Here is a 14,673-nt window from a genome sequence, read left to right on the forward strand (position 1 = left end):
TGGTTCCAAGAACTTGTAAACTATGATAAAATATCTCAAAATGTACTTATTTTAATGCTCGCCGAGTTTCTATTATTTTATAATTTTAGAAAGTATTGCAAAATTAGATTCAGAATTTTTCATACTAAGATTCTGTATACTGTATATATATATATATTTTAATATTTAATTCAGTGCAAGTGCAGTTGTTCACTTTTAAATATTTTAATATAATTCCTTCATAATTCACGGTTGAAAAGACTTGGTTCTCCTGTTTCACATCCCCCTGCATACTATGTGCTGCATACTGCATACTGCACTACATACTACAGATTCCAAAGACGGGTAAACCATAATAAAATATATAAAAATGTTCATCAAGTTTCTACTACTTCATGGCGAGTTGTTCACTTTTATATATTTTCATTTAATTCCTTCATAATTCAGGGCTAAAAAGATTTGGAGGATGCGGGCATCGATCCCGCTACCTCTCGCATGCTAAGCGAGCGCTCTACCATCTGAGCTAATCCCCCTACATACTATGTACTCCATACTACATACTATACTACATACTACAGGGACGCAGTACAATGAAAAGGTGTGTAAAATTGACTTATTTTAAGTACTATATGCTGCATATTTGCACTACGTACTACAGAATCATTCTGTCAGCCCTCAACAAATTGAGTATTTATGATGTTTATTGAATACGCGTCTATTCCACTTATACTTACACACACACACACACACACAGCTTTTAATTCAAGATTTTCTTAAATCAATAATAAAACCGTGGTGACCTGTTTGGACCAGGGTATGAATATTTTCAAAAGGCAAAGTTGGTCTAAAATTGTAAAAGGCTGGTTAATCTAGTTAATGCTGCATGGAAGTGTCCAGAAAATAAATTACCATTTACAGATTTTACAGACGCTAGGACACATTTCTCAATACTTAGGTCACTTTAGCAAAACTCTTCACACAGTTCTCCTAACCAACTCTCAGCTTGGCAAAGCAGTTCATTTCACATTCAGAATGCACTACAACTACCAAAACACTTTCTTTAATAAAATATATTTCATTCAAATATTACTGTAGAAATGTAGCAATTTGCTGTCTTAAAAACAGTATGTAAGCATGTGCAAATTGGCCTGTTTGTACAAAGAGTTTTGTGTCTGAGTGAGAAAAGAATTCATCAAATTTGAGAGATGTAGTCACTGAATGCATTTTGTGCCAAAGCAATGATAATTGATCCTCAGTTTAGCTCACTTAGACTTCTGTTGAGCTCACTGTGTGAAGAGTTTTGCAAAAGTGACCTAAGTATTGGGAAATGTGTCCTAGCGTCTGTAAAAAACTGTAAACTATTCGTGTGCTCTGGTTTGTTGAATGTGTTCACACCGTTTTCTTGGACAGTGGTGTAATGTATCTGTACTTGAGTTTGTATATTTCTGTCCGAAGCACATTCGTTACTTACTACAGAATAAAGCCAGAAGAACTGAGAGTTCAGGAAAGCAGAAGTTTGACGAATCTGTGGTTTGGGTCTGCTGCAAGTTAAGAAGACTCCTAAAAACACCTTTTCCCAAGTGCACACTCAACCGCTGATAAAGCTTTTTTTTCTTTTTTACTCAAGTCAAGGATGAGGTGTGTGATATAATACAGTATATCATCTGCGATAATATGGTATGTGTTGTTTTATGTGCGATCTGATATTATGGAACCCTATCAGCTAGAACAGAGAGCACACATGGGATTATAATTTCTGTAGAACGCAAACATGTTTTTTTTTTTTTTTATGGTTTAATATCATCTAAATCACACCAAAGAGTGCTGTTGTTTTCTCGATATTTCAGCATGATAACAAATTTTATAATTTTACAACATTGTAATAAAGTTGGTATAAAGTGACTCGCTATTTATAGCCTACTTAATATCGCCTGTTTTGGTGTTTACTTATTGAACGAATCAGCGTTTTGAACGAGTCGGTTGAATGAATCGGTTGAATCTCAATGACTCACTCATTAACAGTCATTTGCTGCCACCTACTGGTGGTTTTAATTTCACATGGATGATTCACAACGATTTTTTATCCATGTTAAAATCATTTTAAATATCGTTTTTCAAACTGTAAATACATCTAAACCCTATTTCAAATGATTACTTGTGTTGGAATGAAAGAATATAAGTACCACATGAAGTGTTTTTTATTCTTACCTTAAGATAAAAAATGGAAGAAAGAGTTCAAACTGAACACATGCTACTCAAGCTGTGTATAAACACACACACACACATTTTTTTTGTATCGAAGTATTGTCCTGCCGCTCACATAAAAAGCTATTCAGATTAGATGTGCGTCTGTAAATACAGATTGTTAAGAATTGTATCCTATTTTCCGTTTTTATGTATAGTCTAATACAATTAGTGAAGTATTTAAGGTTAAATGGAGAAAAGATTTAAATTCAATGCAAAGAGGCAAATTAAAGTATTTTTTTCGGCCAGAAAATTTATAATTTCCATTTGCAATGCCATTATTTACCCACTCTAATAAATATACATGTATCTAGTCTAGTTGCTCAAAACAGTATTGCAGGTCATAACTGATGACTTATTTTTAGGTTTTGCATAAATATTTAGACACGATCTAACACTCGTTTTTCAAATTATACATTTTAAAAAGATACTTGTATAAGCACACACAAGTGAATATTAATTCATGAAAGAAAATACTGAATTTAACCCAAGAAAAGTAAGTACAGTATTCATGCGAACTGATAGTGAATCAAGAGATCTGAATTGATTTGGGCTTCTACCAAGCAAATGCAATCATTATAAACAAAATTGATCTTTGCAATGCAGATAAAATAGAAGCTGCATCTGAAATGCCATTTAGATGTTTTTACACACTGTTTAATGCAGCTCAGTGGGACATGGAATACTTTAGCCTACAGTTACAAATTAATAAATAATGTTTTGATATTTTAAAGATAAAACATTGAAAACTGATGTTTGAAATTATTTAAAAAGTGAAAAGGTTCCATAAAATGTGAAATTAAAACCGCCAATAGGTGGCAGCGAGTCACTGTTAATAAGTGAGTCATTGCGATTGAACCGAATCATTTAAACGGTTGATTCATTCAGGAACGAAGCACTTTAATGTTGCTCAGAGACTCAAAACTGTGGCTGCAGCAGGTGCTGCATTTTTTTTCACTTCTTAAACTATTGTGAATTTACATTCTGCATTTAAATTAATAGTACACACTGCAAATCATCCTAGGGGTGGCCACAGGGGTGGCCAGAGTTTATACAGCCACCCCTTGGGGGCGCCACTGTATAGACGTTTACCCAACTATGACAACTTCTGCTAGAAAATATGAAAGAGTTATGTTACTACATTCAAGATAAAATAGTTTTTTTTTAACTTGAAATAAAATTCCTACATGTGCACGGTTCAAATTATATAGATTTGTATAAATTTTTTATTTAGTAAATGCTCAGCTGCAAAAACATGTTCTGAAACACATAAAGTAAATGAAATTTACAAGTTAAGTTAATTTAAGTTAAATTATATTAACATATGAAATACATACAAATGTATATATATTTTTTGTTTGTTTGTTTGTTTTGGGTGGGGTGGGACCTCCCCAAGAGCTTTGACACAATTCGAACACTGGGTACATTTGATTTGAAAAAATACATTTCATACTTGAGTACAATAAATATCACACTTTAAGACTTTACTCAATTTATATTCAAAATGGTGACTTCTATCAAAGTCATTTTCTGGTAATTTATCAGTACCTTTACTTTATCCACTGATCTTGAGCTTCTTTGTGCGAGTGAATGGAACACTGCACGTGAAACTAGTTACTAAAGAAAAGAAAAGTGTTACCCTCCTTCGAGCCGGATTCGAATCAGCGACCTAAGGATCTCAGTGACATCATCGCTACAGTCCTCCGCTCTACCAACTGAGCTATCGAAGGGTCTGGACCTATCACAGAATAACCGGAAGAAAAGTACGAGTTCTACCATATTTGCTAACATTAGCTGATAATGTACTCATCCCAGATCAGGATGAGTTTGTTTCTTCATCAGGTTTGTAGAAAAGCAGCACTGCATCAGTGTCTCATCAATGGATTCTCTGCAGTGAACGGGTGCCGTCAGAATGAGTCTGATAAAAACATCAAAATAATCCACAGCACTCCAGTCCATCAGTTAACAAAGAAAACATCATCATGAAGACCCTTTTAACTCAAATACATAGTCTATAATCCATAATAACACTTCCTCCAGTGAACAAGTGCATTACCTGTTGTCTCTCACAGATTAGTTTAGATCCGTTTAAACGCTGCTTGATCTGTGCAGATTTCTCTCCTGATTCAGACAGAACACTTTTTAGCTTTATACTCGGATTTCAGATAAAGAAGTCTTGATGGATGCGTTTCTTACAAAAACACAGATTGTGGATGTTTTAAACCGAAGGCTTTGGGTTTCACCTCACAATGAATATTGAAAAGAAAAAAAAATATCACAGTAGCTGTGAGCAGGACTGAACAGCATTGGTTTATTTATAAATCATTTACAAAGTAACAAATCAGCTCATCTTACAGGACACATCTGCTTCAAACGATACATTGTATTTCAACAATGTGGTTTCCATAGCAACCCGTGTTGTTGAGGGTCCGGTGGGTTTGAGGACAGACAGTAAATCAGTCACATTAATAATGTTCAGTGTTCAAGTACAGAGCTCAGCCAGCAGCAGTAGTCATTAGTGATCCACACAGAGCTAGAACACCATGAAAAACATCCGCATAAAAGACAGACCTGTCAGTACAACAGATATAAAATCATGCAAACTGACGAAAAAGAGCAAAGAAAACAGAAAGGGTGTGTGTGCATCACGCTCTGGACAGCAGCTCCTGCGCTCGGCTCTTGGCCGCAGACGTGGCGTCCTGCAGGTAAACCCAGGTGCTGTTGGTGAAGGATCTCAGGTGCTTCTGGAAGCAGTGGAGCGACACCTCGCCGCTACAGACACACAAAACATCCAACGCCGTCAGCCAATCACAACACAGCTTATCACATACAGAGCTTCTAATGGTGCTGCATACTATCCGTCCTAAACAGTGTTAAAAACAGAAACCGTATGTTCCAAATCAAAGCATGTTTAAAGGAGTGTGTCACAGATGGTCACACTGTGCGGTAAACGAGGGTTCGATTAGAAAAAAGTGTAATGTGAGAGCGATGGACAGGCAGAGACGGCTTTGAGTGATGATCAATCCATGTCTTACCTGATTCAAAAACATTTAATGTGACACGTTATATTTCATCTGCAGTAACACTGTGAACTTCTAGAATCATACGTTTAGTCGTTCACTTTGAAATGCATCATTATGCAAATATATAAAGCGTCTCACACACTTCTCTTCATTTCTCGGAAGGAAATTCTCTTACACGATATGTGGATCTGGTTGACTGTGATGAGATGACGGACTGGATCACTATTCTGCTACATACTCAAAAGTATGAACTTTCTCTTCCCAAAAAGAGCATATATTTGTAGGTCAGAGTATAAGCAGGCGACGGGCCGTGTGGCTGGACTGTGTTATGTGTGTGTGTGTGTGAGAGACTGACTCGCAGGACTCCTGCAGGCTCCTCCAGACGCTCTGAAGCGCTGCGCTCACACACTGCAGCGCTGGCACCAGCACACGCTCCTGGACGTACAGCAGCAGCTGCTTCACATACTCCAGCATCTCAAACACACTCTCCGGAGTGTGTGTGTGGACCTGAGGAACGAGACCACATCAGCACAAACACTCTCAGCTTACACCAACCTGATGCACTCAAATAACACAATTAAACAAAACTACACAAACACAGTAAAGAAGAAAGAATAAAATCAAGTCAACTAAAATAAAGTGGAAAAAAAACTAAACCATAAAATGATACTTAAGTATTGTACTGCTGACCCATTGGATGAGCAGCGGCACGTTCTCCTGCAGCCACAGCCAGATCTCAGAGCTCCTCTGAGCGAGGAAGAGTCCGGCGACCTTCATCCGCTCGCGAGCGTCCTCCAGCAGCGGCGCAGTGCTCTCCAGCACCAGAGAGTAAAAGTGCGGCGTGTTCTCCGCCAGACAGCTGCAACACACACACCAACACACGTCAGGTGACAGGCAGACACACGGCTAGCACACGGCTAGCACACGCCTGACGCTTCCTCACCTGACGCCCAGCTGACTGTAGTGTGACACTTTACTCCAGGCCTGCTGGGATACGGCCTTGACCCCTGACCTCTCCAAGTACACATCTGTGGTGGAGCCGGCGAACGACCCCTGTGACCTGATGTCATGCGCAACGAAGCCCCCGAAGAACACCAGTGACATCATCAGCATGCGCCACCAGGGGAACCCCCGACCGTGCATCTTCTGCTGCAGAGACTGATGGGAAACAAACATGGCACACAGTCAAACAACTTATGCCATGTTTCCACCCTTCCCGTCTGCACATTAGCTCCGCCCACTAACAGCGGTTCTTAAAAGCAGAAGAACTCCAAAGGAACAACGTTATTTTGAAAAGAAAATAGATTAAAGAATATCGTTTACATGTTGCGCATCAATTCAGCCTCTCTCTCTCAAAATACATATCAACCACGCACATGTGTGTGTGTGTCTTACGTGGCAGAGCGAGTTGCAGTCGCTGATGTGCTGTGTGTTTGTGCTGCTCTGGAGCTCGTCATTGGTCACTTTGAACGACTGGATGGTGTCCTGAAGGTTTTTCTGCAACTAAACCACAACACATGATGAGCACAGGCTGATAGATCTGCATTCATGGCCAAATCAACAGTTCCTAAAATGCCCATTAATGTCATTATGAACCAAAATATTACCTAATATCATTTAAAAGGGACATGGGAATAAAACACACGGTACAGTGAAGGAAGACTCTGGTGTGTGTGTGTGTGTGTGTCGGACTCTTACCTTCGGTGGAAGTGTGTTCCAGGACTTCAGCAGGTGATTCAACAGAAGACTGAAGAGAAAAGGAGAAAAGCATTAGTGAAGTGTTGGGTCCAGTCGTCCGCAGGTGTTTAACGCTGAAGACTGACCTGGACTGAGGCAGGTGTTTGGTGTATAACTGTCTCCAGACGCTCAAACTCTGTCCGTCCAGCGTCAAACACTCGGTCAGGCTCCGGAGCAGCTGCACACACACACACACACACACACACACACACACACACACACACACACACACACACACAGAGCAAGGACAGCACACTAATGAGGGCACTACGATGCTGACGACACAGAATACAGTCAGAAATACATAGAAAGAACACAGAATCTCAAAGCTCCTCAGTACAACCTAAATAATAACTGTGTCCCACCTCTTTCTTCATGGCGTCAGGGCAGTTCGGTGTGGCTCGGGACAGGAACGACGGGAAGTACGTGTGCAGCGTCGATTCGGGTTTGGCTCCGAACGCCAGGACCTTGAGCCGCGGGTAAAGACGACACAACTGCTCCTGCAGACTGCACACCAACATCAGGACATGAATCAGCACGGGAATAAGAGTCAGGACGATGACCTGAGCATCACACAGAGAGTCTCACCTCGGGGACAGGGCATTTTTGGGCATGTAAGCAAAGTCCAGCAGCGGGAAGAACTCCTTCGGGCCCATGATCCCAAATCCTTTGGTCAGGTTGGCATGAAGACTGAAACACAGACACAAAGAACCTGAGCTTCAATGCAGACTGTGCAGAACTCACAGATTGAGCTCCAGCGAAGACTTACGTGAGGAGGCGCTCCAGATAAGCAATGGCATACGCAGACAGAGCCTTCATCCCAAGAACTGGAAGCATGATCCCCAACCAAACTACAGGACAGAACACACCATCACTGCTGCTTCTGTGAGGCTTTCCAGATGTTATAGAGGTCATGTTAAATCCCAGAGAGAGCTAGCTGAAGAGCAGCAGTTATTTCTCAATGATTGCTCAAGCTCTCTCTGGTCTTCGCTCACCTCTGATGCCCTGGCTGAGGTCGTAGAATCCCGCCTGTCCCAGAGCCCACATGATGGTCAGACACTTGACCGGACGGTTCTGATGGGAGCGCAGCAGCTCCAGGTGCTGTGGAGAGGTCACACGGGGGTCAAAGGTCACACAGGAGTATTACAGAGACAGAGCGACACACGTCAATCTGAAAATCACATCCGGGGGGGGAACACTCCAATGCTCTCCATTACAGGAAGCTGCCTCCTTCTCATTTCTGACGCCTAAACGCTGCTGTGTGACGAGGTGTACAGCAAACTAGCTCAAAAACCCAGAACTATGTTTTTACAAGCTGTCGACCCAATAAATGAGCATTTAAGGACACATAAGAAGAGCACGATGTGTAATATTATTCTGAGAACTGGAGGGAAATGTAATCAGAAACATTCATTATTTTTAATGTCAAGGGATTGTTTCACCATCCGATGTGAATCTGAGAGGAGATATATTGAGAAACTACAGTTTATTGGTCTATGTCAGTGTCCCTCCTCCTAGAAATGACCCGACTGAACGGCCCAGTGTGAAATACCCCATCATCTACATCACATTTTATTTCAGCAAATTGACCAGGCAGCTTTTCTTCTATTGGCTTGAATTAATGTATTAAAATAACAGAAACTAAAAACTAAAACCACACTCTCATATTTATAAACATCATAATAATAGTAAAACAAAATCCAGAAAATTACAGTATGTCTTGCTTATCAATATACATTTTCAACTACAATAAATTATTAAATTATAGTGGCAATAATTCAATTGTTCAGACATCCTTTGGATTATTAATTTAATTAAGAGTGACTCACGTCAGCGAGGTTCAGCGTGACGATCTGGGGTTTGTCCTGCACGAGAGCCTGGATGCACATCCTGTATCCATGCAGAGATTCACCTGTGGAGCAGACACAGATCAACACGGAGCGCTCGGAGCGGAGCATCACGAACCTGACGTGTCATCTCCACTCACCCGGCTGTCGGTCCTGCTCTCGTAACATCGTAAACACACAGTGGTCCAAGAACTCGGGCAGCGCGTCTGAACACTTGCCCAGCAGGTTTCTGATGACGGCCTTCAGCTCCTTACCAGCGAGGCAGTATGGGTAATCTAGACACACAGACTCAGATTAGGTTCTGATATAATGACTCGGAAAACACTAAACAAGATCTGAACACATGCTCCAGAGCTAGAAATATTTCAATTGTGATCTTATATGACGGATCCAGCATGCAACACAACACACACTACATATGGATCTCATTAAAAGCCTGTTTCCTCATATTAGCGCTAGCTGCGGCGGTGGTTGTGATCTGGACGGACCGTGAGCGTAGCTGCTGAGCGTGGGCTCGGTGTCCGGCGCTGGGAGCTTGTAGTTCAGGTATCCGGCCAGATCCTTCACCCAGACGCTCGGATTCTCAGGAAACAGACTCTGACTCTTCTCCAGCATCTGCTTCAGCTCCAGCACATCCAGCTGACACACACACACACACACACACACACAGGTGTCAGATCTACATGCATTCATCAGCAGGTGTGTGTGTGTGTGTGTGTGTGTACTCACGGCTCTGACCGCCTCCTCCAGGCTCTTGTAGCGTGTGGGTTTGCTGCTGGCGCTGGCGGGGGGTTTTTTGGTCTGTTTGGCTGCATTGGGTTTCTTCTGCTGGGGTTCGGTCGCTGGAGGAACCTGCTCCTTGTTCTGCTTCTTCCCAATCTTCTCGAAGCCGTCGAATATGGTCTCAGACATCACGTCTGCAAACGTCCGCACAGAGAACAGAATGAGACAGAAGAGCGTCAGCGCTCCAGTCCTGACCCACGACACACATTTCACCACACTCCCAGACGCCCAGCAACACTGCACAGACACCCAGGGCGCATATATATGTATATATATATATAAAATCAGTTTTAGTTTTTAAGATAATTTTAAATGAATAAGTTTAAAATAAAGTGAAAATATATTTTACTATCCTTAAGAATTTAGTAAGGGTTACATACAAGTTATATATACATATACATACATACATACATACATATATAAAACTTACACAAAATACATATTGTAGGAAAGGTCTTGAGTATCAAGATTCCATATTTGGTGATTGTTTTGTGATAGAAGTAATACTGATATAGATATTTAGACATTTGTGTCAGGAAATAAAGCATATTAAAAATTCAATGGAGTTTTGATGGCACCCGGTGGCTGTGTGTGGTATAACGCCCCACATACAATCAGGAACCTCCATTTTTTTATATCAACTTCAAATTTGGAATATAACTTATTTAGACATAAGGCTTTCATCATATATATATATATATATGTGTGTGTGTGTAATCAGCTTTATTTTTTAAGATAATTTTACATTATCTTAAAAATATGTAAAACCGCGAAAATTAACTGAGCATTTATTTTAGTTTTTTTATTAGTTTAGAGTTAGGACATTTATTTTAAATGAATGTATTCATTTTTTTTGTTGTTTTTAAAGACATCTATACATGTTTTATTCATTTTATTTAAGCTTTAATTAAGTCAACTTACACAGTCTGAAAATAAAATAATAAATATAGCTTTAAAAATAGCTGCACAATACAACAGAAAAATAAACATTTGGTATATAACAAATATTAATTTTTCTGTTGTACAGTGGATCGCGGAGATCTGACTCTGTTTGTTTTTGAATCTTCGCTCGGTTCTTCTGATCAGATATATCGGGTATTAAAGAAGACAGATGTTATGATGATGTTATTTCTGTGCTTGAGACCGAATCACAGATGAATAGCAAGCAGCTGGAGGTCGGTTTCTCTGTGTTTCTGCTTGTTTTTCTCGTGTTTTGTGATTTGACTCACAGTTGCTGTCAGTGTTAGCGTCCCTCAGCGCGTTCCGGCCGGGTTTCTTCTCCTGAGTTTTTCCCCCGGAGCTGCTGCTGATGTTCTGTTTCTTTCCTTTCTTCACCACCTCCCATTTGCCCGCACCGGAGGCCATAATCTCGAGCTACAATAAACCAGTGATAAATAATAACCGACGCTGTCGTTCGGATCAAACCAACGGTTCTTTTGCCACGTCTGGTCTGTTAGCGGTGCGCGGAACTGCTTCCTGTTTCAGCGCATCCACTCTCTGCGCGCTTCCGGTGAGTGCTTTCAAACCGAGCCCGTGCTACTAGTGCTCGTGCTGTCTGTTTTGTGTATTATTTAATTAAAACTGACTAAACGTAAATCTCATGTAGTATTTGGTATATAATCGGTATGTCGCGGTCTGAAAATGAGCTGTTTGTTCATGTAATCAACTTGATATTCCGGGAAACCCGCTAGCCCGCGGGCTAAATGCCGGGGAGCTAACCCGTCTGACCAATCGGAAGCGCCGCTGAGTAGCATGTGACTTTATGGTCACGTACAGGAAAGACCAGATGATCGGATGCGCTGTTTGAAGTTGTTCTTTGTTAGTGACGTCACTCACGCTAACGTATTCTTTTGAAAATGAGATGTTGAAAAGCTAATAAATGATACAAATCAAACGTGTTAAATAACAATAAACTATTAAAATAACATACTAGAACTGATTCATAGCATTGTAATATTAAAAAAAGCAGTTTTAAAATAAACGCAACTAAAATAAAACACTTACTGAAAAATGACTAAAAAAATACGATGTAGCACGTTCTAAAAATTAATTCATGACAATGTAAAATTAAATAATTTAAAAATAAAAACAATTACTATTACTAATTAAAAATTCCATCAAAATAATGGAAATGAATTTTTACTTTAAAAATAAAAACCGAATGTTAATTTAAATCTTTTAAAAATAAACAATTAAAATAGAACACTTACTAAAAATAAAATCATATGCATGTGTAATTATAAGAAATAAATATATATATATATATACACACACAAAATTAAAAGTACTTACTGAAAATTAAATAAGAAAATGTAAAATAAAAAATAAAAAACAAAAAACTCTAAAATTGTGTGGAAAAAACTGACACAGTATTCACTTTAATTAATCTTAACTAAATTTCATCTTCATGAATGAAAATGTGCAAATAAAATATTTTGTACAAGAGACCATATTTTTATATTTTATTTGACTAAATATTTTTTAATCATATGCATCATATATATATATAATATAAAGTGATATATTCATCACTGTGACCCTTTAAAACTTAATTACATGTGATATGATTATTTATTAAATCATTTCTTAGTGTCTGATGTCCGTATGAGAATAAACCAGCAAACACACATCCTTCATTCCTCACACACTGTTTATTTTACATGGTAAAACTCCACATGGATGCATGTTTGATGAGGTGTGAAAGGGTTAATGACACAGGCCTGTCAATCAAAACCGACCCGTCAATCAAATAAAAAAGACTTGAGACTGAAATGTTAAATTAAAATATAGCAGCTAGAAAACTCTGTTTCATATCATCAGTCAGTTAAACGTTAGTAACGGCCGAGTCTCTTTTCATCTTATGAATTTATAGCATTTTTCATTCAAAGTTAGCCGTTTGTATTCATTCATTTCCGTCCTAAATAAATAAAACTCTCACCCCTGCACTATCAGTACTGATTATAATCAGCTCGAAGGCTCGGTTTAGTGTCCTGACACGTGTTTCTGGTCTGATGGAGAATATATGAAGACCAGACACACAGAATAAGAAAGTGAACAGGCCTCATGTTGATTTGATGCTGATTTAACCTGCGCTTTGTCTGGGATTCGATCTTAGTACCACTTCATTCACTGCAACTACAGTAAAACCCTCTAAACACAACGCAAATAAAACAAATGACTTACATTCTCGTCAAGCTCTAATAAATTAGCTGATTGGAGCCAAATCAAAAAACAAATGTTAGTTGATAACCTTGGCTGTGTGTGTCTCTACATCAGTGTGTGTGTGTGTGTGTGAAAGTGTCACTGCCTCATCATCATCGAGTCGTCAGGATTCGTCATTAAACCCACAGCCAATAAAACATCAGCTTCACCGCATCAATTCAGACCTCATTAGCATAGGCACGCCCCTACTCACTCTATTAGACCACGCCCCTAGTGTCTGCTGGTGGGGGATGGAGTGAAAGAGAGGGAGAGAAAGAAAGAAGGATGACATGACGAGAGAGAGAGAGAGGGGAGGATCAGTATTCATCCTGGTCCTGTGGCTGTTCATCAATGTCCTCGTCCTCCGGAGGAGCGAAACCATCCTGAAACAAACCCAGAAAACAGAAAACGTGATTGCATCTTTAATTCCACAGTTTTAGTCTTTACATGCCCACAATTGAAAGATACAAACTTGCAATTGTGACAAAAAATTTATATTTAATTTTCAGAAAAAAAAAACTGATTTTTTTTTTGTTATTTGTGAAAAGAAAGCCAACTGGATTTGTGAGAAAAAGTCAGAAAATGTAAATTTAAAATTTAAAAATAGAATTTTGAGAAACAATTCTGAATTCTGAGAAAAGCTAAAATTCTGAGGAAAATCTCAAAATTCGTAGAAAATTTTTGAATGGCGAGAGAAAAATTGATAAAAAAAATCTGACTTCAGAAAAAAAGGAAAACTGCAAGAAAAAAGTTAGAATTATGAAAAAAAAATGTATAATTGCGAGAGAGAAAACCATTCAGAGAAAGAAAAAGTGATTTCTGAGAGCAGTCAGAAATTCCGAGGAAAAGCTGTAGACTCCGAGAATGCTGTCTGCTGATTTCTGATGATATGTGAGATGTGAGATACCTCTGTGGCGTAGAGCACCTCCAGGATCTTCCCGAGCACAGGGCTGCTGTCGCACTCGTTCTCCTGACAGATCAGCTCGATGTCCCGCAGTTTACCGAAGTAAAAGTCTCTCTCTTTCTCCAAACCATCCACCGTCAGTTTCAGGTCCATCAGCTGCACACACACACACACACACACACACACACACACACACACACACACACACACATTTCATTTCTAGTTAATTTCATCTTTTGTTAAATATGAAAAGGGCTCTATATATATACTGTTGTACCTGCTGGTTGAGCTCCATGATCTCGGCGTCTCCGCCTCCGTTTCGTGACATTGGTATGTTCCGCCGTGTTCCCGTGGAGGGGGTGGAGCTTATGGCACGCGGGGGGGCGGGCATAGTTTTTGGTGTTGTGGGTGACGTCCGCTGGGGTCCTAGATACGAAACCGAAGTCATTAGCCAATCACAGCACAGCGCTTCAAACACATCAGCCAATCAAAAAGCAGAGGCTCACTCTTCAGTAGATTTCGTCGGGTCTATTTGAGTATTCGATTTTAAAAAATTGAGTCAAGTAATCGGTAAATTACAGGAAGTGACGGATTTCACAGACAAATTATCACGTTTCCCAAGGTGCATGACATATTAAACACATCTTAAAATCATAATAAAGCACAATGCTACTGTGACTTCACAAACACTATGATTCAGTTCAATACACACACATATATACACATGGGCTTTAATTGTTTACATACATGTCAAAACGTCTCAAACTCTATCTCTGCATGTTGCAACTATTAGCTGTGAAAAGTTTGTAAAGAGGAGGAAACGTGTTGGTGTTCTCTGTGTGTGTGTGTGTGTGTGTGTCTCTCTGTGTGTGTGTGTGTCTCTCTCTGTGTGTGTGTGTCTCTCTCTCTCTCTCTGTTGTGTGTGTATGTCTCTCTCTCTCTCTCTCTCTGTGTG

At 39.6% G+C, this 14,673-nt stretch overlaps 1 protein-coding gene, 2 non-coding genes and 1 pseudogene across 3 annotated transcripts; all 4 read right to left on the reverse strand.

The window, feature by feature from the left end:
* Positions 1–439: 439 nt before the first annotated feature.
* On the reverse strand, positions 440–512 carry trnaa-agc (transfer RNA alanine (anticodon AGC)). Its single transcript has one exon. It is a non-coding gene; the product is annotated as a tRNA-Ala (tRNA).
* A 3,352-nt stretch (positions 513–3,864) lies between these two features.
* On the reverse strand, positions 3,865–3,953 carry trnay-gua (transfer RNA tyrosine (anticodon GUA)). The gene is given in 2 exon segments: positions 3,865–3,900; positions 3,917–3,953. It is a non-coding gene; the product is annotated as a tRNA-Tyr (tRNA).
* Positions 3,954–4,508: 555 nt separating this feature from the next.
* LOC113086298 (transmembrane protein 214-like) lies at positions 4,509–11,125 on the reverse strand. The gene is made up of 16 exons (XM_026255381.1): positions 10,843–11,125; positions 9,560–9,747; positions 9,319–9,469; positions 8,971–9,105; positions 8,813–8,895; positions 7,979–8,084; positions 7,753–7,834; positions 7,572–7,673; positions 7,349–7,490; positions 7,070–7,161; positions 6,945–6,993; positions 6,642–6,749; positions 6,190–6,404; positions 5,937–6,105; positions 5,602–5,753; positions 4,509–4,995 (listed from the first exon to the last, which is right to left on the reverse strand). The coding sequence occupies exons 1-16, from the start codon at positions 10,976–10,978 to the stop codon at positions 4,869–4,871; spliced, it is 2,037 nt and encodes a 678-aa protein (XP_026111166.1). The 5' UTR covers positions 10,979–11,125; the 3' UTR covers positions 4,509–4,868.
* Positions 11,126–12,245: 1,120 nt separating this feature from the next.
* The window catches only part of LOC113086307 (microtubule-associated protein RP/EB family member 3-like), a 3,630-nt pseudogene continuing 1,202 nt past the window's right edge, over positions 12,246–14,673 (reverse strand).

This window comes from Carassius auratus, unplaced genomic scaffold (assembly GCF_003368295.1).
Source record: "Carassius auratus strain Wakin unplaced genomic scaffold, ASM336829v1 scaf_tig00043060, whole genome shotgun sequence".
In the NCBI taxonomy this organism is placed as follows: Eukaryota; Metazoa; Chordata; class Actinopteri; order Cypriniformes; family Cyprinidae; genus Carassius; species Carassius auratus.

Excerpts from the sequence above, each read along its gene's own strand:
- LOC113086298 (XM_026255381.1), bottom strand. The coding sequence starts at position 10,978 with ATGGCCTCCGGTGCGGGCAAATGGGAGGTGGTGAAGAAAGGAAAGAAA. Across the intron at positions 6,994-7,069 it reads AAACACCTGCCTCAGTCCAG|TCTTCTGTTGAATCACCTGC; the intron begins GTCAGTCTTCAG and ends TTTTCTCTTCAG. Across the intron at positions 4,996-5,601 it reads AGCCTGCAGGAGTCCTGCGA|CGGCGAGGTGTCGCTCCACT; the intron begins GTCAGTCTCTCA and ends GTGTGTCTGTAG.